General features: G+C 45.4%; 1 protein-coding gene across 5 annotated transcripts in view; it reads left to right on the top strand.

Moving 5' to 3' along the window:
- Positions 1 to 22,715, top strand: part of dpy19l3 (dpy-19 like C-mannosyltransferase 3) — a 107,406-nt gene that overhangs the window by 56,521 nt on the left and 28,170 nt on the right. For 3 of the 5 annotated variants that reach the window (XM_015953864.3, XM_054732674.2, XM_015953862.3), the window contains 6 exons: positions 146 to 219; positions 9,547 to 9,705; positions 11,731 to 11,862; positions 19,380 to 19,491; positions 19,888 to 19,944; positions 20,181 to 20,263. In XM_015953864.3, the coding sequence (XP_015809350.1) occupies positions 146 to 219; positions 9,547 to 9,705; positions 11,731 to 11,862; positions 19,380 to 19,491; positions 19,888 to 19,944; positions 20,181 to 20,263 (617 nt within the window). The remainder of the gene's footprint in view (positions 1 to 145; positions 220 to 9,546; positions 9,706 to 11,730; positions 11,863 to 19,379; positions 19,492 to 19,887; positions 19,945 to 20,180; positions 20,264 to 22,715) is intronic. The other 2 variants (XM_054732673.2, XM_015953863.3) reach the window with 1 other exon arrangement.

The raw sequence follows: 22,715 nt of genomic DNA on the forward strand, positions 1-22,715 counted from the left end.
CAGATTCCTGCATGTACCCTGATATTATTATGCTGATATGACCCCCCCCCCCCCCCCCCCACACACACACACACACACACACTATATTGAAGACGTGACCTGACCAGATGACCTCATGTGACCTCGTGTGTATTTGTGTTTGCAGAAAGTCCTTCAGCTCAGATCTGATGAACACATTTTTAAATTCATCAAATCAAAGTTTGCTTTGGGCTCAACCAGGTATGGATGCTCACACACACACACACACACACACACACACACACACACACACACACACACACACACACACACACACACACACACACCCATACAGATACACACACACACACACACACCCATACAGATACACACACACACACACACACCCATACAGATACACACACACACACACACACACACACACACACACACACACACACACACACACACACAAACCAGTGGTACCCGACCTGTTTTCCTTGAGGACCCCTTGCCTGTGTCCGGGCCGCCTAACTCCAACCCACATAAAGACATTTACGACACATTCCTGAACTTTGTGGATATAAGTGGTGGCTCTGTCGCCCTCTAGAGGCTTGCTGCGTAACGTCACTTTCATAAAATAAAATCTCTGTCGCACATAAATGCCATGTTTACTGGCTGTTTTCCAACTCGCGTGCTCAAACAAACACATTAAGTGGCGTTTCAGCTTTAAATAAAGTTTTATGAGGACTGTATAACAAATTTATGCCCGACCAAAAACAACCCCGGTGAAATCATTTATTTGTTACCTATCCATTAGCAGCACGGCTAGGTCAGAGTCCGTAGCACATGCCGTCAAGAAGATCTCTCCACCCAGGAAAAGCCGTCCCAATATTAACTCTGGTCTTTTAAAAATATAATCTTGGTAATCTCCCAACCTTAGTTCAGACAAAATTATGGGGACCCCCTTGGGGGTCACGGACCCTAGGTTGGGAACCACTTTAATCATTTTTTTTTTGTTTACTGCTGCATAAATATTTGATTTTAAATCTTCTTCAAAGACATTAAAAGCTAATATATGGAGCCATTATGGATTTTATCGGCTGAATAGAGGGCAAAAATCAGTCTTTGTCAGACACGGGACCTGCTTGTCAACCACACCCCTGTAGCGCCATTTTGGGTGTATAGCCTAATTTATACTTCTGCATTGGGACAGAGCAAGCTCCCACAATGCGGGTCAAAAATTGAGGCAAACGCGGAAGTGAAATAAATTGCAGTTCCACCCTCATCCACTAGGGGCTGGTGTCAGAAGCGAGCAAATCCTCATTGACTCCCATGTTAAAAATACCAATTTCACAGCAGAAATAAACATGTTTACAGCCTGGTACCAAAACATGTTTTTGGTTTAAATGATCTAGTTTACACTCATGACAACTCTGAGGGGGGTGAATTTTTTTCTCACTCTTCTGTTTAAGTGTATTAAAAGCCTAAAATTCTGTATAATTAATGAGCATCAGACCCACGTGACCACAGAGCTAGCTCCGTGGAAAGGCCTCAGTAGAGCCTCGGTCTGGCCTGGAAACTGTTCCGGGATTTTGAGTCTCTGTGTGTGTGGATTCTTGTTTGGATATTTTTTGTGCAATTGTTGGACAAAATGACTTGCTGTGGCATTAATTGCACTAATAGAGCGTCCAAGGAGTCTCCACTTCATTTTTTTTCGGGAAGTAAAATTATATTTATGTATTTTAGGTCACTGCCGAGCTGAGCTTAGATTTTAACATGTACTGTTTAACCATGAAATTTAAATGTAATAGGGTAAAACCCAGTGCATTTAACATAATGCTGTACTTTAGAAAATGGGTTGAAATATAACATGTTGGTGGAGCTGGGTTCCGACTATCGGCTTGTGGAGCTCTCGGGAGACCTCGGTTTTCCACCCGGTTCTCTCCTCCCCGCAGCTCGGCACATCTCTGTCTGATCGCGGCTTCTGTCTGCAGCGCGGGCAGCCGGCTTGTGGAGGTCTCGGAGATCTCTGTGTTCCACCCGGTTTTACCCAGCGATCAGCCCGGCGTATCTGACTCAGAAGCTCTGGTGTTGTGCACAGTTAACTCCAGTTGTAGCTAGGTTGCTACCTCCATTAGCTTAGCTCCCACCTCCGCGTTAGCTTTGGGTTAGCTTCAGGTTAGCTTGTAGCTAGTTCGACCGAGTGTCGTCAGTTGATCCCAGCCTTACAGCCCCACCCTCAGCTCCTCCTCTCTTCCCTTTTGTGGAATTATCTGGGCTTGACGGAACCTGTGACACGGTCAAAATGGCGGTGGTGGCCACCTCCCATTTTTCTTCAAAAACGTGTTATTGGAGCCTATGGAAACCCATTGTCCATATATTTATATGTCGATGGGACAGAGACACGCGACGCCTTTATCCGTCCTTGCGTGTCTGCCGGAGAGCCCTCGCAAGGACGGACGAAATCCAGCTCTCTTTTCTAAACATCCATCTGATGAGACGAAGAAAGCAAGCTACTGATTGGTCAGGACGCCGCTGTCGTCTACAGCGCCACCATTGTGCCCTCAAAAACACGAAGAGAGCAGAGGACATCTATCAGCAGACACAGAGCAGCTTGAAGAATCCCTCGCAGCAAAACTCTCAAAATATGAACTTCTTATTCCCCCGTGACCAGAGCAGTGAAAAGATGCGCAGAAAGCGTTTGATTCGTCGACGGAAATGACAGGAAACATGGGTTTAGAGGTGGAGGAGGATGAGAGACAAATTTGTCCGTGTTAAAAAGTTATAAAACACAACATAAACACAATAGTAAATTAACTTTCTTGGACCGGATATGACAGGATACCCCAGAACAGCGCTACGCCCTCTGTTGTCCTGAGAGGGAATTGCTTTGCAACAGTCCCCAGGAGACGAAGAAGTATGAGGGTAAAATGTCTCCATCCATCCGTGCGAGTCCCTCCCTCGTGGAGCAGATGGAGGAGTATAAATTAGGCTTATGACTTGCATTGCGAGGATAAACTTCAACCAAAGTTGCACTCAGCACACAAGAGTGAAAAGAATGGATAAAGATAACAAGGACCAACGCATCCCTCACAGGGATTAACTTGCGAAGGAGGCTAGAGATCGGAATTTGTAGGAAATTGTCTGCAATCGGCACTGTAGATCCCTATGACCTCTAAGGAAACAAACGGAGCTCAGGTGTTTCATTACTGCTGAACGTATATCACTTGAGTAAGTGTAGTGCTACTTAAACTTCTTCATAATCAAGTAAAAGTAAAAAGTAGCCGTCCAGAAACATTCCTCCACTAGCGCAGGTGCTGCTCCACGCTGGAATTTCCGAATGAGTCCAAATAAAACAATTTATTATTAATATAAAATACAAGCAGGTACATAAACAATACAGTCAGAGGTTAGCTAGACATGTTTGTTTTCATTTTGACCGACAGTAAAAACAAAAAGGCCATGATCGTTTCCTTTCGTCATTTCTCAAATAATAATAAATAATTCACAATTAATTTTCCTTCATTTTTTTTAATATTTAGTCTGAACAAGCTGACCAGCGTGTCCAGCAACATATTATTGTTTTAATTAAACAGACTCGTTCTGCAGCCCTTCACTCTACAGGGGTGTACCATTTTCTGCAGGTTTATAAGCTCTAAACACACAAAACGACTGGTGCTTCCTTTGTTTATACACCTAGCTATCCCATCATGCAACACGCTACAGCACCCGATACGCCACCTGACAAGGACCTATACGTTTTCACACACACACATTCATACACACATGCACATGTGCACACGTACGCACAAGTACACATGCATGCATGCATACACACACACATATAAGGCCCTGTCCACACGTAGCCGGGGATCTGCCAAAACGCAGATATTTTTCTACGTTTTGGCCTGTCATCCACACGAAAACGGAGTTTTTTAAAAACTCCGGCCAAAGTGAAGATCTGCGTTTTCTCCGTTTTGGGTGTCTGCGTGTGGACAGACAAAACCGGAGTTTTAAGGTCTGCAGCGTCACTTTCCGCGACAAAAAAAAATGCTGACATCACGTGTGCGACCTGTGTTTACACTAGCCGACAGCATGGATGCCCTCAGAGCTGCGCTCTGTCACTACCCGATCCATCAATTGTCCAAGCGCTTTCTGCTTGTTTGTTTTTGCAAGCGGAATTACTGCTCCTTGCGGAAGACCACAGACGAAGGACGAGGTTAAGAACGGGGGAAGTACTGCCGCCTACAGGTCTGGCATGTCCTTAACAACGTATTTATCCGGGTACGTGTGGATAGAGTTTCTTTTTAAAACGAGGTGGTGTGGATGCAAGTTTTTGGAGGGGCGGATATTCGTTTTTAAAAAAACCCCGGCTACGTGTGGACTAGGCCTAAGAGTTGGACTTGATCCAGAGTGACTACATTATTCACCGTGCACCAGATTCACAGCACCTGCAGTATTAATGTGTGTGAATAACAGATTACACCACTGGACCACCCATCGATCAGTGTGTGTGTGTGTGTGTGTGTGTGTGTGTGTGTGTGTGTGTGTGTGTGTTGAACAGCTCAGCCACAGGGTGGCTGCTCAGGGGCAACAGATAACACAGCTCCCTACGCCATGCTGCATAACTGCTGCTTCAATAATTCAGGAGGCTGAGGGGAGTGCTGGCCTCACTCTGCCTCACCCCTGCTCCCATTTCCCTCCCTCTCTTTCACTTATTTCTTCCCCCCAACTCTTTCTTTGTTCCATCCCTTGAGTCTCACTCTATTTTGTGTGAGCTGACTTCTCAGCTGAGGAATTTATCCACATGGCTGTTTATCATAGGCAGTATTGTTCTACTGTGCCAAAGATTTCCTCAAAGACAAACCAACATGTTTACACCACAGTAATGCGATACAGGAAGTGGATTCATGGCTGTAGTTTAAGACCTTTTCACCCATTCACATCTGTACATTTACTATGAAACAATCCAGAGTTTCTGTAAGAGATCTAATGGCTGTTTATCTGTGAAGTAAGCTCTGACTCTGGATCTGTGCACTCATAGGGAGCCTAGCTCTCCTCCCCTTCTGGTTGGCTCCTGGGTTCCTGGACCAAAAAGTAAATTAATGGAAGCGAACGGGGCTGTGAAAGCTTTTCTCTGATCTGCTTTGCTTTACACCCTTAATCACACACAAGTTGTACTTCAATTTAAATGATAAATGATTGTGTGTTTTGACTATGTCTGTCACGTGATTTGAGATTTATTCCATCCATTCATTTTCGGCCACTTATCGTGAGGGCAGTAGCCTAAACCAGGAGGCCCAGACTTCCTTCTCCCCAGCTACTTGGGCCAGCTCCTCGGGGGGAATCCTAAGACGTTCGCTGGCCAGCCGTGAGACAGTCCCTGCAGCGTGTCCTGGGTCTTCTTTTAGGTCTCCTCCCAGTTGGACGTGCCCAGAAAATCTCACCGGGGAGGCGTTCAGGAGGCATCCTAGTCAGATGCCCGACCCACCTCAACTGGCTCCTCTCAATGTGGAGGAGCAGCAGGTCTCCTCCGAGCCCCTCCCATATGATCGAGCTTCCTATCTCTAAGGGAGAGCCCAGCCACCCTGTGGAGATAACTCATTTTGGCTGCTTGTATCCGTGATCTCATTCTTTCGATCACTACCCAAAGCTCGTTACCATAGGTGAGGGTAGGAACGAAGATCGACCGATAATTTGAGAGCTTTGCCTCCCGGCTCAGCTCTCTCTCCACCATGACTGATCAGTAAAACGCCCGCATCACTGCAGATGCACTCGTGAACAAGACTCAGAGATGCTTAATCTCTTCCACTTGGGGCAGGACCTCATCCCTGACCCGGAGAAGGCATTCTACCCTTTTCCGACGCATGTTCTTGGATTTAGAGGGCTGATTCTCATCCCAGCTGCTTCACACTCGGCTGCGAACTGCTCCAGCAAAAGCCGAAGATCACGTTCTGATGAAGCTAACAGGACGACATCATCTGCAAAAAGTAGAGACCTGATCTTCAGGCCACCAAATGGATACCCTCAACACCTCGGCTGCACCTAGAAATCCTGTCTATACAAGTTATGAACAGAATCGGTGACAAACGGCAGCCTTGGTGGAGTCCAGTGTTTGCGCCATTGCCAGACGCCTTTTTTTACTACAGCCGAAAAACTACAGCGTCGCGTGGTGCAGTCAGCATTTCCGTCTTTTTTCCGATTGGTTATTTTTGAGTTGCCTAGTCCCGCCCCCATGCGCCTCTCTGCCTTTGAGTAACCAGACTCTTTCTCTGTGCAGAATTAAACAGAGGACGATTCTGGCAGGCCAGGCTACTAACGGCCTGTATCAGAGAGCCTGGTACCGCATACTCCCGGAGTACCCCCCACAGGGCCTCCCAGGTGACGTGGCCTTCTCCACATCCACAAAACACATGTAGAATGGTTGGGCAAACTCCAACGCACCCTCCAGGACCCCCTAAGGGTATAGAGCTGGTCCAGTGTTCCAGGGCCAGGACGAAAACCACATTGTTCCTCCTGAATCTGAGGTTCAACAATCTGTGGGGCCCTCCTCTCCAGAACCCCTGAGTAGTTATTACCATGGAGGCTCTGTGGTGTGATCCCCCTGTAGTTGGAACACATCCTGCGGTCTCCCTTTTTAAATGGGGGGAACCACGACCCCAGTCTGCTGCTCCCAAGATTTAGATGTATTAGCTTGTAAAATTTGTATTTAAAAAACATCAAAGAATTAGTGGCATATCTGATGTCACCAGAAACTCTTCTTCCCCAGTGGCCAGATTTATGGTGGTTTTCTCTGCATTTAATGTTTCTTCTTTTGGATTGGAAGGAGGAAGTGAATCTCACTAAACTCTTCCTTTCTTCTTTTACTTGTCTGGTTTGACGATGTAAGTTTGGTGAGATGAGCATTTGGAGTACTTTGCTATGTACTCGCTAACAAAAACAAAAACCTGCCTGACAACAACAAGCACTTTCTTAGCATCAAAGTGAGTCTTTAAAATTCACATCATTTGTGAGATCCATATCAAACCGAATCAGAGAATAACGTTCATGCTCTCATCTAATCGAACACAAGCACACACACACATCATCAGGAGAACTGTACTGTTACTTTTATAGCATCTTTGAGTTACCATGGCAATGTCATTTAAAGTTAAACTTCAATTCAATTCAAGTTTATTTATATAGCACCAAATCACGACAAGAGTCGTCTCAAGACACTTCTCACAGTAAACATTCCAATACAGGTCAGCTCATTAAGCCAATAAGTAAAAAGTTTCCTGTATAAGGAACCCAGCAGGTTGCATTGAGTTACTGACTAGTATCAGTGTCTTTACAGCAATCCTCATACTAAGCAAGCATTTAGTGCGACAATGGAGAGGAAAACTCCCTTTTAATAGGAAGGAAACCTCCAGAGGATCCTGGCTCAGTATAAGCAGCCATCCTCCACGACTCACTGGGGATGGAGAAGACAGAGCAGACACACACACACACACACAATCACACAACAACTATACCAAGTAATATTTCTATGGTTACATTGTGATTTCTTAGTAAGTATTCTATGTACACTCCACCTCCCTCTACACCCCCACTTGTCCAAATTTAGGCTAACATCAGATTTTTACCATAGACCCTATCAAATAAAAATGTTTTAAGCCTAGTCTTAAAAGTAGACAAGGTGTCTGCCTGAAGGACTAAAGCTGGGAGCTGGTTCCACAGGAGAGGAGCCTGATAACTAAAAGATCTGCCTCCCATCCAATTTTTAGATTTTCTGGGAACGACCTGCAGTCTGAGAGCGAAGTGCTCAGTTAGGAACATATGGAACAATCAGATCACTGATGTATGATGGACCTTGATTATTAAGAGCTTTATATGTGAGAAGAAGGATCTTAAAATCTATTCTGAATTTAACAGGTAGCCAATGTAGGGAAGCTAAGACAGGAGAGATATGATCTCTCTTTTTAATTCTCATCAGAACTCTAGCTGCAGCATTTTGAAGACTTTTAACTACATTCTGTGGACTTCCTGAGAGTAATGAATTACAGTAATCCAGTCCTGATGTAATAAATGCATGAACTAGTTTTTCAGCATCACTCCTGGAAAGGATGCTTCTAATCTTAACAAGTTCCGAAGGTAAAGGAAATCCTACAAACCTGTTTAACGTGGGGTTTGAATGACATGCCCTGGTCAAAGAAGGTTCCTTACTTTGTTCTTGGAGATTAATGTAATGCCATTCAGGTCAGGTGATTGACTAAGCAATTTCCTTTTCTGAATGTCAGGTCCAAAGATGAGAACTTTAGTCTTGTCTTGATTTAAAAGCAGAAAGTTTTGCGTCATCCAATTTTTTTATGTCTTCAAGACAAACCTGTAATCTACCTAACCGATTAGGTTCATCAGGGTTAATGGATAAATATAACTGAGTATCGTCAGCTAAACAGTGGAAGTTTATCCCATGCTGTCTAATGATTTTACCAATTGGAAGCATATCTATAGTAAAAACCAGACTGAAATTCCTCAAACAGATCATTAGTGTTTAGATGCTCACATACTTGATTGACCACTATTTTCTCATGAACTTTGGATAAAAATGGTCAACTGGACCAAAACGGTTCAAACACAGATGAGGTTCTATAGTTACCTCTGATGCTGCCTCACTTACTGGGGAAGAAGAAATCACATTAGGAAAACATTTTCTGAGATAACTGCAGAAATGTGCATGGACCTCCAGGTTCCTGGTCATCCAGTACTTGGTAGTTTACCATCACATTTGATATTTTCTGTATAGGGTCAGGATGTGTGCACATGTTCTCCATGGAAACTGGCATTATTTTGGCAGAACAATGAAGGTACACATACGTTTTTCAGCCCCACCAAAGTGACATGAAGATGCTCCAGAGTCCCGAAAACAGAAGCTGCATTATTTACTGCGTGCTTTAATCCTTTTGTTCAGTATTTCCTGGCCTGAACCAAACCTCCTCCCAGAGATAAATACTAATTTCATTGTTCATAAGGATGGCTTCGGGGTTAGTTTCACATTAGAATTTTTCATAGAAACTGTAAAGCTGCAATTTGAGCAGTTATGAATGAATCAGCCTTTTTGGCTTCAGTCTTGTAATTCAGGATCTGAAATACAAATTGGCCCTCTAAAGAGATTATTGTTGTTCTGATGTTTCATTGGATCATTTCTAACAGTATATTGCTACTTGGTTCAACTTAGTGACGCCGTAAAACCAGAAACTAAACGTTTATGCATTTTCCTACATCAATTAGGAAATAAAGGATCAAAGCTCTATTAATTATTTCAGCTGCTTCTATTTTGCTTCTTATGAAATAAAGGTTGAAATTGTAGTTTGTGCAGAAACGTTGTTTTCTTAGCCCTTGTTTGGGTTTCCATAGTAGCTGATTTGCTACATGAGAAAACTGTCAGAACTGCTCTTTAGTTATTCAGTCAGAATCAAACCAGGGTAACAACCCAAGAGTAAATCATAGAGGCTCGGTCATTGGCTTCCTCCCTGTGTTGTTTTTATTTTGCTCCTCCACTTTCTCACCTCCTCTCTTTCCACACTCCTCTGCTCATGTTTCCAGGGATTTTGATGCCGGTCTGTATCTGTGTGAAGAGGCCTTTGGCCTGCTGCCCTTGGACACGCTGGAGCGTCTGGCTGGCACCCTGCTGTTATACCCCTACATGCTCACTGTGCTGCTGCTCTGTGGTACGCTAGCAGTGGCAGCACTGCAGAACCTCAGGTACGTGGTGTCTGCACGTCTGGCTAGGAGGGAGATGTAGCTACTTATGTAGAGAAAGGTGTACCCTGAAAATATCATGTCTACTGCTATAGTTCCAAAGCATGTCAGGCAGTAGTTTAGACTGCTCAAGCGAGTCAACTTCCAGTCTAGATAAATGAGCTGAGCTGGTTATTCCTTAAAGGGAAACAAATGTTTTTATTGAATTCACTGATTCATTGCAATCGGCAGCACACGTTGGTCATCACCTGATCAAGACCTCCACATATCAGCTACAGAAAAATACACGTTCATCAACGTCTACGCCAAGTAGCTAAATAAGTTTATTAAAGACATGTTTGTTTTATGTCTTCATTGCTAAATACATTCCATTCTCCAGATGATAGATCCAGCTGAGACTTCCTTCAGAAATGACTTAAATGTCCCTTGATTTGCCCTTTCTGAACACTCACTCACCGGCTACTAACGTGGCCAACACGACTTCGTCTCTCCCGATGAGCTTCGATCTCCCTGGAAGCTTTTCCTAAGGCGGAGATCTGTGATGCACTAAAGACCAGTTGGAAAGACTAACCTCTTGGAAACTAGATGAAGGCAGACCAAAGTTTACTGTTAAAGCCTCTTGTGTGATAGAAGGCCTACAGCAGGGTTCACCTTTGGATGCTGGCTGCAGAACAAGTTGTTGCTCGCTCTGTTAGGAAGCAGCTCACAGGTCGGTGATGGCGGTCAGTCTTCCTAACAGGGTATCCGCGGGTCCTTAAAAAGTCTTAAAAAGTCTTAAATTTACTTTTCCAAATTTAAGGCCTTGAAAATCCTTAAAAATGACAAATAATCCTTAAATCCAGTTTCCAAAGGTCTTAAATTACCAAAGACCCAATAAACAAGATTATTTTATTTCTATAAAAATTTTCGTGAATTTCTAGTTGGTGTTCAGCATTTTTTGTGTACGATATTGGCGTAAGCGGAACCGTACACATTCAGTTGGTTGTGAAAGGGGGCTATTTTTAGATGAGCACATTAGCTGGTTAAGCTAGTGGGAGCTTGCGCCATGGGAAGTGCAAGTTTAATGGTAACTGGATGGTTAATCCCACGTTCGCGACGTGGTCAGCACCGGATCCAGGCAATAGCTGGAAATTATAGCTTAAATTTAATTTTAAAAATAGCTTAAATTTGGACAAAGTGGCCTTAAAAAAGGTCTTAAAAAGTCTTAAATTTGGCTCCCTTAAACCTGCAGATACCCTGTCCTAAACATGCATGTGAGGTTAATGGCTGCTTCTAAATTGGCTGCTGGTGCACGAGTGTTTGTCTTTTAGTGTTGGGGTGAAGCTGGTGTAATGGATGGATGGTCAGAGGAGTTACTCAAGTGTGTATAATTGGAAGGTGAGAGGTCTTGTAAAAAATAATGGGATTTTTTTAGCTTGAAAGATGAGATCCGGATTTTTATCAGGAAGCTAAAACCCAGACGGGTCTTCGCTGTTCCCTTGTCTCCCTAATTTTGTTTCGTGCTTTGAAAAACAGAATAATCTGCCCATTTGCCAGTGGCACAAGGTGAGAGGCTGCATTGAACCAATCTCATTAGCATTTCAACTCGCCCTCTCCTGCTGGACGGTTGGAATACTAACCTCATAGAACAAAAGGCTATTTGCCAGTTCAGGAATTAATTTAATCCAGTATGCCCAACGTCACGTAGTGGGAAGAGCAGGATTTGATTTATATTCAAACAGAAGCCAGTGTCCGCCTGATTCGGTGCAGGAGGCCAAATCGTGGGAGTAGCATAATCGCCTTCAGGCCTCCCTCGTATTGTCTGTGTGCTGACTCCTGCAGACACAAACAGCCGTGGGTGTGCATCATTGCATGTCCACTTGTGTGCAACCTGCTAATGAAATCTGAATATGAGCTACTGAAATCAGAATAATCTGAATTATATATATTCCACCCACCTACCCTCCTGCCTCCCCACAAGCTTCTGGCTGTAATGTTTTATGCATCATCGTTGTCTTTTGTCTTATTGTGTTTGTTTTTTCTATCCAGCAGTCCTGGAGGAGGTCTGGTAGAAGAGAAGAGAGGAGCTGCGGAGAGAAGAGTGGAGGCTTTCCGCCCAGATGTGGCCTATAATCTGTTGCACACGGTGCTCTATGGCATCCTGGCTTTCAGCACTATGAGGTGAGATGTGAGCATGCCTCCAGCGTAGTATTTTTGTTGATAACTTAATTACTTGCGTATTATAAATTCAAATGTGTTATGAATCCATTTCTCACAGTGCCCTTAATGACTTGCTTTAGCTGCAATCAGAGCCAAGCTCCGTCTCCGACACCACTCACGCTAAAGCACAAACACATTAGACACCGTTGTTATTTTATGCAGCATGCATTGACTTTAGTTCTGTACGACAAAGTTTTTAGGCCACAAAAACTTCTTCAGATTTTTCTGTTCAGAATTTTGACTCACCACAAAAGTTCAGACGGGACAACCTTGACTCCATGCAACAAAAAGCTCAGTTCATCTCAATCGGTGGTGTCCGATCCAGGCCCTAGATGGGTACGTCCCTAAATAACCAAATGTTCATCAGTTCCAACACACCAAATATAAATCAGTGGGTTGTTGACAGGTATCAGTAGCACTTGAAGCATTGAAGGTGTTTAGAGCATGACAACATTTAAAACACGCAGGATAATGACACTCAAGGATAAGTAACGGACACCATTGGTCTAGACCAGGGGTATTCAGTTCTGGTCCTGGAGGATCAGTACCCAGCACGTTTTAGGTGTTTCTCTGCTCCAACACACTAGATTCAGTGGTTAAATCACCCGTGCAGCAGCTCATCAGGCTCTGCTAAAGTCTGTTAGTCACCTGCTGAGGGAAATCAGGTGTGTTGAAGCAGAGTTAAAACTAAAATGTGTCTGGGACTTGGAGCTCCCCCCGTCTCCTGCACATCTTTGGGGGGCGGATCTGTGGTCCCTCACACTCTCTGTTGGACGCTCCTATAGAGAAACCTTAAATAAACAAGCGCGTGTACACACACAGGTGCTCACATGGTGCTCTCAAAAGTATGGGCTTGGGCACGTTCAACACATGTCTTAAGGCTGTGGTGGGCACTTAATGCACTGTGATTTATTATCGTGATTCTTCAGTTAATGTTGATTATATATTTCATCATCAAGTTGACGCAGTGATAGCTTGATCTTGTTGTATTGTTGTTGTGTCCCATTTTTTTGTCTTTTTCTGCAGGTCTAGAAGCAGACTCTTGTTCATTATTGTTTATTTTTGTGGAACCCCCCACCCCCTCCCTCCCCTCTCTCCCCACCCTTTGTCTTTTCCTTTCTCTTTCACCTCTGACTCCGTGTCTGGTCGGAATTACAAAGCATTCAAAAACAACAACAATAAAGTTTTAAGTATCAGGCGTGACATTAAAAGCAGACGCTTTGATGCTCCACCTGAGAGTAAATCTGTAAGGCTTGTCACCAGCATTCAGACATCAATTCTGCTTGCTTCACAGCCAGACAGGACATGGTATAAAAATAAATAAAATGTGCTGGATACCAGCCCTTCAGGACCAGATTCTAGATTGTTTGGATCTTCTGCTTTATTTTTAAGGAAAAATCATCACTGGTGGTATTTACTCCCCAACACCTATGCCATGGGAGACACCATCAGGGGCAGATCTTTTGTACGTTCTTGCTGTGATTGTCTTCAAATTCCATTTTTTCTTTTTTAAACACAGAAAAGGTTTTTCTTTACCTTGCTGACGTTTCGTTTGTGGCTGCAAACATCCTCAGAGCTGACGCTGATGGTGGCGTCACTTCCTACTCCGTTTATCCGCGGGCATTAAGAAAAACATGAAAAAATTACTGAAGCCACTACAAGAAAAAGGCAAAATAACAGAAAAATGTACAAACACTGGATTCCTACAGCAACCATAATACCAAGAATCTACGGAACTCCAAAAATACACAGACTAAACACCCCACTTACACCAATAGTAGACAGCATAGGTACACCAACATACATCATGGCAAGAGAAATCAGCAAAATCATCAGCCCGTTATTTGGTAACACAGACCAACACTGCAAAAACAGCATAGACCTGGCAAAAGAACTAAAGGAGATTACAATAGAAGATAACGACATACTCATCTCACATGACGTCACATCCCTGTTCACAAAGACACCAACCCAAAAAACCATAGACGTAGTAGTTAACAGAATCAGACAGGACAAGACTTTACACAAGAGAACAAACCTCACAGCAGACGACATAGCACAACTGATAGGACTGGTAGCTAACTCCACTTACTTCACATACGACAACACAATATACAAACAACTGGAAAGCTTCGCCATGGGTAACCCGTTATCAGCCACCCTGTGCCAGTTTTTCATGGAAGACCTGGAACAAAAAGCCGTAGCCCCCCCCCAAACTGCAAAATAAAACTATGGAAACGCTACATAGACGACATACTGGAAATCATACCAAAGGGACAAACAGAAACACTAACACAACACTTGAATAACATGGACGACACGGGCAGCATAAAGTTCACTTATGAGTCAGAAACAGAAGGCAGCATAGCTTTTATGGACGTGAAAATCACCAGGCAGACCGACGGGACCCTAAACATAAACACATACAGGAAACCAACACACACAGACCAATTTCTATCATGGACATCAGAACACCCCACCATACACAAAATGTCAGTAATCAGAACATTATATCACCGAGCAAACATGATAACTGAAGAAAGAGACCGTAAACAAGAGGACAAACACATACAACACGCTTTTAAGACCTGCGGATACCCGACATGGGCTATAAACAAAGGAAAACAACAAACAACAACAGAAAGAAAAGAACAACCAAAGCAAAGAACCAGAAACCCAGAAAGACAAGAACCAGAACCAGTGATAACCCTACCATACATCAGAGGCATAACAGAAAAAATAAGAGCAACAATGAAAAAACACAACATAAACACACCAACAAAACCATACACAACAGTTAGAAACAGACTAGTGCACCCAAAAGACAAGATACCAGCTGGACTTAAATGTGGAGTCGTTTACGAAATCCCATGCAAACTCTGCAATAAAACATACACAGGAGAACCCGGACGCCAACTCAACACACGAACAATAGAACACAGAAAATAGAAACAAGTCAAAAACACACAAGAGCAGCAAAACAAGAAGCAGAAAGCACAATAAAGAAGTCAGCCGTAACAGATCACTGCACAAGAGAACACCATGTAATGGACTGGGACAACACAAGGATCATAAACACTGAACAACAGAAATACAAATGATGGATCAAGGAAGCTATAGAGATAAGGAGACGTGGATGTGGGACCATGAACAGAGACGATGGGGTTTACACGTTGGATCGTGCATGGGACTGCATCGTCGGAGAGAGGAGAGCGGGCAGTAGAGGGCGACAACGTCCTCTGCTGCCCGTGGTTAAACGGAGTAAGAAGTGATACCACCATCAGCGTCAGCCTGAGGATGTTTGCAGACGCAAATGAAACGTCAGCAAGGTAAAGAAAAACCTTTCTGTGTTTAAAAAAGAGCAAAAAAGGGGCAGATTTTCCATGTTGCTCCTTCTCTGAGAAGCACCGTGGTTTGTGTGCCAGTAGTGGATCACTGAGCAGCGCTGTGATGCTTTATCGTGAGCATTGGCCCAACTAGTCTGGTTTTGGACACAGAGAAGGCTTACATCTGTGTCCCCTGTGGACTTTTGTTAAAGTACTTTAGGAGTATTGGCCCAACCAGGACTCCTGCTGGTTCTTGTACAACCAGACTGTGAGTTTGGTTCCTACTGACGATAAGACGTCAGTCTGTTCTTCCAGGCTTCTCCTCTGTCACACATTCTGTTCCTTACTTTTAGGGGAAGTGACAGTAAAACGTAATCGACATGACAGACATGGCCCGAGTTTAGCTCTAAACGATTACAACCCAACAAAGAAGAAGAAAACTCGGGTTAACCGGGTTAACTCGGGTTTCTCGTGGTGGTTAGTTGGCTTCTTTGCTGATATTTTGGGGAAGTGTCTTGTTGTGAAAACCTCTGAATAGAAGCAACAAACTGCATTATTCTGCATAACTCAGAACGCCAAACCTGGCTCAGTAACAAGAAATAGTGAGTCTGCAACTGTAGATAGTTTGTGCACACATGGTGTGAAGCGAGCTCAGCTCGTAATATACACGCCTCTCAAAAACTAAAGAGAACAGTAAAAAAAGACATCCTAGATCAGAATGAGTGAAACATTCTTATTAAACGCTTCGTTCTTTACACACGTGGAATGAGCAGACAACAAAATCACACAAACATTATTAGTGAAAATCTGATTCATCAACCCATGGAGGTCTGGATTTGGACTCAGCCTGAAAATGGAAAAAAACACACTACAGGCGGATCCAGCGGTGATGGAATCTCCTTAAAACAAGTTGTGATGAGGCTCAGTAGTGTGTGTGGCCTCCATGTACCTGTACTGTATGACCTCCTTACAACACCTGAGCATGCTCCTGATGAGGTGGTGGATGGTCTCCTGAAGAATCTATTCCCAGACCTGGACTAAGGCCTGGACAGGCTGTGGTGCAGCGTGGTGTTGGTGGATGGAGCAAGACACAATGTCCCAGATGTGCTCAGCTGGGTTAAGGTCTGGGGCGCAGGCGGGCCAGGCCATAGCGTCAGTGCCTTCGTCTTTCATGAACTGTTGACACACTCCAGCCACACAAGGTCCTGCATTAGGAGGAACCCAGGGCCAACCGAGGGGTCTGAGGAGCTCATCTCGGTTCCTAATGGCAGTCAGGCCAACTCTGGTGAGCGCATGGAGAGCGGTGGGGCCTCCAAAGAAATGCCACCCCACACCATTACTGACCCACTGCCAAAGCGGTCATGCTGGAGGATGTAGCAGGCAGCAGAACATTCTCCACGTCGTCTCCAGACTGTCACGTCTGCTCACTGTGAACCTGCTTTTATCTGTGAAGAGCACAGGGCACCAGTGGTGAACTGGCCAATCTTGGTGTTCTCTGGTGAATGCTAAACATCCTGCATGGTGCTGCGCTGTAAGCACAACCCCCACCTGATGGGCTCTCATACCACCCTCATGCAGTTGGTTTCTGACCGTTTGAGCAGACACCTGCCCATCTGTGGCCCACTTTAGATTATTTTGCAGGGCTCTGGCAGTGCTCCTCCTATTCCTCCTTGCTCAAAGGCAGAGGCAGCGGTCCTGCTGCTGGGTTGTTGCCCTCCTACGGCCTCCTCCATGTCTCCTGATGTTCTGGCCTGTCTCCTGGTAGCACCTCCATATTCTGAACACCACGCTGACTGAGACAGCAAACCTTCTTCCCACCGCTCACATCGATATGCCATCGTGAACGAGCTGCTCTACCTGAGCCACGTGTGTGGGTTGTAGACTCTCTCTGATGCCGCGGCTAGAGTGAAAGCACCGCCAGAATTCAAAAATGACCAAAACATCAGCCAGAAAGCCTAGGAAGTGAGAAGTGGTCTGTGGTCACCACCTGCAGAACCTCTCCTTTATTGGGGGTGTCCGGTAATTGCCAATAACTTCTACCTGTTGTCTTTTCCATTTTCACAACAGCATGTGGGACTGATCGTCCATCAATGGGCAGTTTGATTTCACAGAAGTGTGACTGACTTGGTTACAGTGGGTTGTTTAAGTGTTGCCTTTATTTTGTGTGTATGCGTATTAATACTGAGACTAAACAGCTGCATAGAGCCGCAAAACACCTGCTTGTGTGTCTAATTGAGAACAAATCCATCCATCCATTGTCTGAACCCGCTTTGTCCACGTAGGGTCGCCCGGGGGGGCTGGTGCCTATGTCCAGCGGTCAATCAGGCGGGGTACACCCTGGACAGAGAGCCAGTCCATCGCAGGGCTAATCGAGAACAAATGTTTTATGTAAATGTTCTTGTGGCCTTGTGAGTCAAGTTTTAGCCAGTTTGGTGCTGGTAGTAATGGGAGCACCAGGTTAAGATCAACCGTGGATGAAGTGATGCTCCCATCATGCCTTGAGCCGGCAGGGACCGTGATCTGGGCTTGCTTCAGGACCTCAGCTCTCAGCTCATCAATGTTCTGAGCCCAAATACAGAAATGAGGTCAGAACTGAACCAGCAGGTATTTACCGGCAGCTGATTTAATTTTCCCTTGTGGCACAGACGTGCCGGATGATGGTGACCAGACTTATCAGGGTTAGGTTGTCAAAGATTGATTCTGAAAGATGACGCATTATTTTCTACACAGGAATGTGGTTGTTCCAGTCCAGAACCTAATCCCGTTTAGGAGCTCTGCGCCCCGCTGGAGGAGACTATGAAGCTGCCCAACTCGTTCACCATCAACAGAACCACAGATAATCTGGTCCAGGTTCTACATCCTCATTGGCTCGTTGAGACGGTGCTGATTTGTGATGTCTCTCTCGTCTCTCGTCTCTCTCTCTCGTCTTCCTCCGCTTATCCGGGTCCGGGTCGCGGGGGCAGCATCCCAACTAGGGAGCTCCAGGCCGTCCTCTCCCCGGCCTTGTCCACCAGCTCCTCCGGCAGGACCCCAAGGCGTTCCCGGACCAGATTGGAGATGTAACTTCTCCAACGTGTCCTGGGTCGACCCGGGGGCCTTCTGCCGGCAGGACATGCCCGAAACACCTCCCCAGGGAGGCGTCCAGGAGGCATCCTGACCAGATGCCCAAACCACCTCAACTGGCTCCTTTCGATCCGGAGGAGCAGCGGTTCTACTCCGAGTCCCTCCCGAATGTCCGAGCTCCTCACCCTATCTCTAAGGCTGAGCCCGGCCACCCTACGAAGGAAACTCATTTCGGCCGCTTGTATCCGCGATCTCGTTCTTTCGGTCATTACCCAAAGCTCATGACCATAGGTGAGGATTGGGACGTAGATCGACCGGTAAATCGAGAGCCTGGCTTTCTGGCTCAGCTCCCTCTTCACCACGACAGATCGGGTCAGCGTCCGCATCACTGCAGACGCCGAACCAATCCGCCTGTCGATCTCCCGATCCCTCCTACCCTCACTCGTGAACAAGACCCCGAGATACTTAAACTCCTCCACTTGAGGTAGGACCTCTCCCCCGACCCGGAGGTGGCAAGCCACCCTTTTCCGATGTCATCGCAGCTAAAGGGTGTTTTAGGGAATATTCAGAAACATGCCATCTTTTCCACCACACGATTTAATAATAAGCTCACATGTTGAGCAGGAGATGATGAGGTGTGGTCTCGACCAACGTGGCATCTCTGCTCTAGTAAATGTAAAACACCAGGTGAATACACTCACAAGAGTTGCTGCACACGTTTTGTTCGGTGGAAACTGACGCGCTTCCTCAGATCTGCTGATTAGGAGAGAGAGGCCAAAAGTGCTGGGAGCCGTTTGTTTCTGTCAGAAGCTCCTTTCTCCTCCCCTCGTCCGCTTCTTCACCACTTCTCATCGGAGCTTTGTCTCACCTCTTCCAGCTCTGTTCACTTTTTGTTGTGTGTTTGATCTGAAGTCTGTGTCGGTTATTATTTGGCTCTAAATCAAATCCAACCCTTTCTCCACCTCTAGGGTTGGGTTTAGGAGCTTCTCTAATCATGACTGAACTACAAGTTTTTGCTGTTTGCCTTTTTGTTGCAGACAAAATACGTAACTTGATTCATTCTGGTGCCTCTGTTGGTTTTTTTCCCAGAATGAAGTACATCTGGACCGGCCACATGTGTGCAGTGGCAGCTTATGGTGTGTGTGGGACTGAGGTGTGGACTCTGGTGCTCAGGGTTCTTCGCTGCAACACCAAAGTCCTGGTACGTGCTCACAGCAGCTCCAAACATGACTCTTTTTGTGTCTTTATGAATAAACTCGAGCCTCTAAAGGAAAAGTGCATTTTATCAGCGGTATTCTGAGCAACATCGATTAAAATAACTGATTGTTTTATTTAAATGTCTTTACTGTTCATTGTTTTGCCTTTAAATGTAACGTCCAGTCATCACTGATGTTAATTATGTAGAGCAGCGCTGTGTGCAGGTAAGGGCCATGGGTGTAGTTCTGCTCACTGCCACTAGGTGTCAGTGTGGCTACAACAAGCCAACAGCAGGGTGCAGAGTAGTGATGGTTGGGTGTGAGGTGCCATTGAGCTCTTCTGATTTTCTCAGCTTAGGTTTGTTGTTGCTAAAATGTTTTCATTTCTCTTTTTTTGGCAGCTGAGGCTTTTCAGATACGCGGTTCCTCTGCTGATCTTCTGCTGGCTGTATTATAAGGTTGGTGTTTCTGCTCATCCTCGTCCTGGCGGCCTCAGCACTGAGCTGAGGTCAGTTTGTGCAAACCCTTAATGAAAGCTCCGAGGAAGGCTAAAAGGCCCAAATGGAAGCTGAAGCACAAGAAGCTGATGTGTTTTGCTGCATTTTGGAAATGAATTTAGAACTTGTGGAATTTGCATTTTCAGCTTTTTGACTTGATTCATTCTAACAGAGTTTTTCCTTCATTTTCTCCCAAGTTCTGGCCCAAGCTGATGGAGGAGCTGTCAGAGCTGAGGGAGTTCTATGACCCAGACACCGTGGAGCTTATGACCTGGATTAGGTACACACACACACACACACACATAGAGCACACATGTTGATGCAAATTTGATTATCTTGTTTTGTACATCAGCCTTCTCCCTTCCTGATGTCTGTGATTAGTGTGTGTTGGTATGTGAGCACGCTGACGCCAGTAAGCGGGGGAGTCTGACTGATTAGTGATGAGAGCTGATGGGACGCCATGAATAAGACATGGGGCTGCTGGAAAGGCTCCAGCTGTTGGCGGAGCTCCAACCCACCTCAGGGTCTGATGGCAGCAGAGGTGGAGCTGTCATTTGCAACGGTTCCAGACTTGTTGCTGTGTGTGTGTGTGTGTGTGTGTGTGTGTCATTGTTGGTTTGATGCTGGGTTTGTTCAGTCACAATAACTGATGCTATGAAACATCGCGCCGGCGGTTTGCTCACTTATCTTTTAGTCCGTCGATGGAGTGAAGCGAGTTGAACCGGAGCTGGCGCTGGGGTCGGTGGGTCTGGATGGGACCCGGGTCAGAACCCTGCTAGGTAATCTGATTAGCAGCACAGTCACAGGCTCTACAGAACATCAGATGGAGGACACAGACGGCATAAGGAACATTCATCCTCCAGACCCGTCCGCTTGACCAGACCAGCTGCATGCCCGGCTCACTCTAACTCGTTTAAAGCTTTAATTGCTCATAGGAACAAAGAAAAAGCGGATTTATTTCAGCCGGACTTCAACCAGCCACTGAGGGGGCAGGATGATGAAAAATACACGGCATCACGTTAGGATTCGTGGCTCGTGAGAGGAATCAGAACGTTTACATCCTCATGCCGTTCCCATTTTCTCACATGCACGAGGGCAACACGCTAACTCCAAAACAGTAGCCGGGATTCAAACCTGCAGCCTTCTTGCCGTGAGACAACAGTGCGACCACCTGAGCCAACTTAGACATGGATTATTTAAAGAGCAAGTCACCCCCTACCAGAGTCTAATGCCACTCCCACTTCATGTTTGAAAAATGCAACAAATGCTGTTGCCTGGCAGACCGAGAGGGCGGAGCTGCTAACAAATACACACACACACAGGCTCATGACAGCATTGTGACATCATAATGTACCAGTTTACATCATAGCATACTTCTTAGCCAATAGCGGTGGCAGATTTAAATTCAAATACAGTGCAGAGTTTTTACCTGACAACGGCACAACACTGCCAGTTTTAGGCAGAATATTTAAATTTTAACTAAGATGCACTGAAGTGCCAAATTATTGACGACACGTGTCTGCAGCACGATTAGACACTCGTTTATTTAGTTTATCAGCAAAAAAAAATGTTTATTTGGGGGTGACTTGCTCTTTAAATGGATCACAAAAGTGTTGAAAGTCAGTCATTTGTTTTTTAAAACATTTGTTAAAGATTGTAGTTGAAAGCGTTTGAAATGCTTGATTTCTAACCAAAAAGCTCGCTCCTGGGAGGATTTCTGGGGAACTGGGAGGGTCTGGTCTCCTGATCAGAGTCCTGCTGTTCTGTCAGAAGCAGCTTTTCGTAATGAACCAGAGCCGGTTCTGGTCCTTCTCATCGATGATGGTTTTCTCCCGCTCTGCGGGAATTTCTCTAGCTTTGTTTCAGTTTGCTGGCATTGGCTTTTACTGTATTTATGATCTGATTTGATTTAATCCAATTCCAGCGAACGACCCTGACCAGGCGAGGCGAGGAGATGGAGAGACGGAGGAGGACAGGTCTGGGACAAGGGATTAGGAGCTAGCAGCTACCCTGGTTGGTGCTGAGAGCAGCGTGGAGCGCTAAGCTTCGTGCTGCTGCACTAATTACAGTTCAGATGGAAGCGTTAAGGTGGAGAAAAGGGCCCGTGCTGGACCGAGGCTGATGCAGGAAGTTCACGAGGGATTGTCAGGGCGTTAATAACGAGGGGCAGAACAAGGACAGATTCACGCGAATAGAAGGCCGTAGGTTTTATGACCAGCTGGTGTGTTTATGTAAAGCTGTCAGGGACTCGTTGTGGTAATTGTTGCTGCAGGGGATGTAATAAGCTGCTTTATTGAAACGGAGCAAAAGAGTGGATTCACACAGCTCAACGTGGCTCAGACCTATCTGGTTAGAGGGTTTTTACAAGTGTTAGCGATGGAGAAGTTCAGCTCAGAGCAGGATTAGATTACAGGCAGGTTGATGAAATGAATTTTGAGATTAGATTATTAGATGAGAGCTAAAACGATCCTGACAAGAGCTAATAGTGCTTTTATTAGCTTCAGGGCTCTCTTAGATATTGTAATGGGAGTTAAGACGGGTTCAAGAAGGGATTATCATAATTCCTCTGACAGAATTTCATCAGTCAACTCGCAGCCAGCCGGAAGAACGGCGGTCCAGAGCTGCCTTTTAAAGTCTGGAGCCCGTCTGGACCAGAACCATTCAACACCGAACACACACACACACACACACACACACACACACACACACACACACACACACACACACACACA

Source organism: Nothobranchius furzeri, chromosome 9 (genome assembly GCF_043380555.1).
Source record: "Nothobranchius furzeri strain GRZ-AD chromosome 9, NfurGRZ-RIMD1, whole genome shotgun sequence".
Taxonomy (NCBI): domain Eukaryota; kingdom Metazoa; phylum Chordata; class Actinopteri; order Cyprinodontiformes; family Nothobranchiidae; genus Nothobranchius; species Nothobranchius furzeri.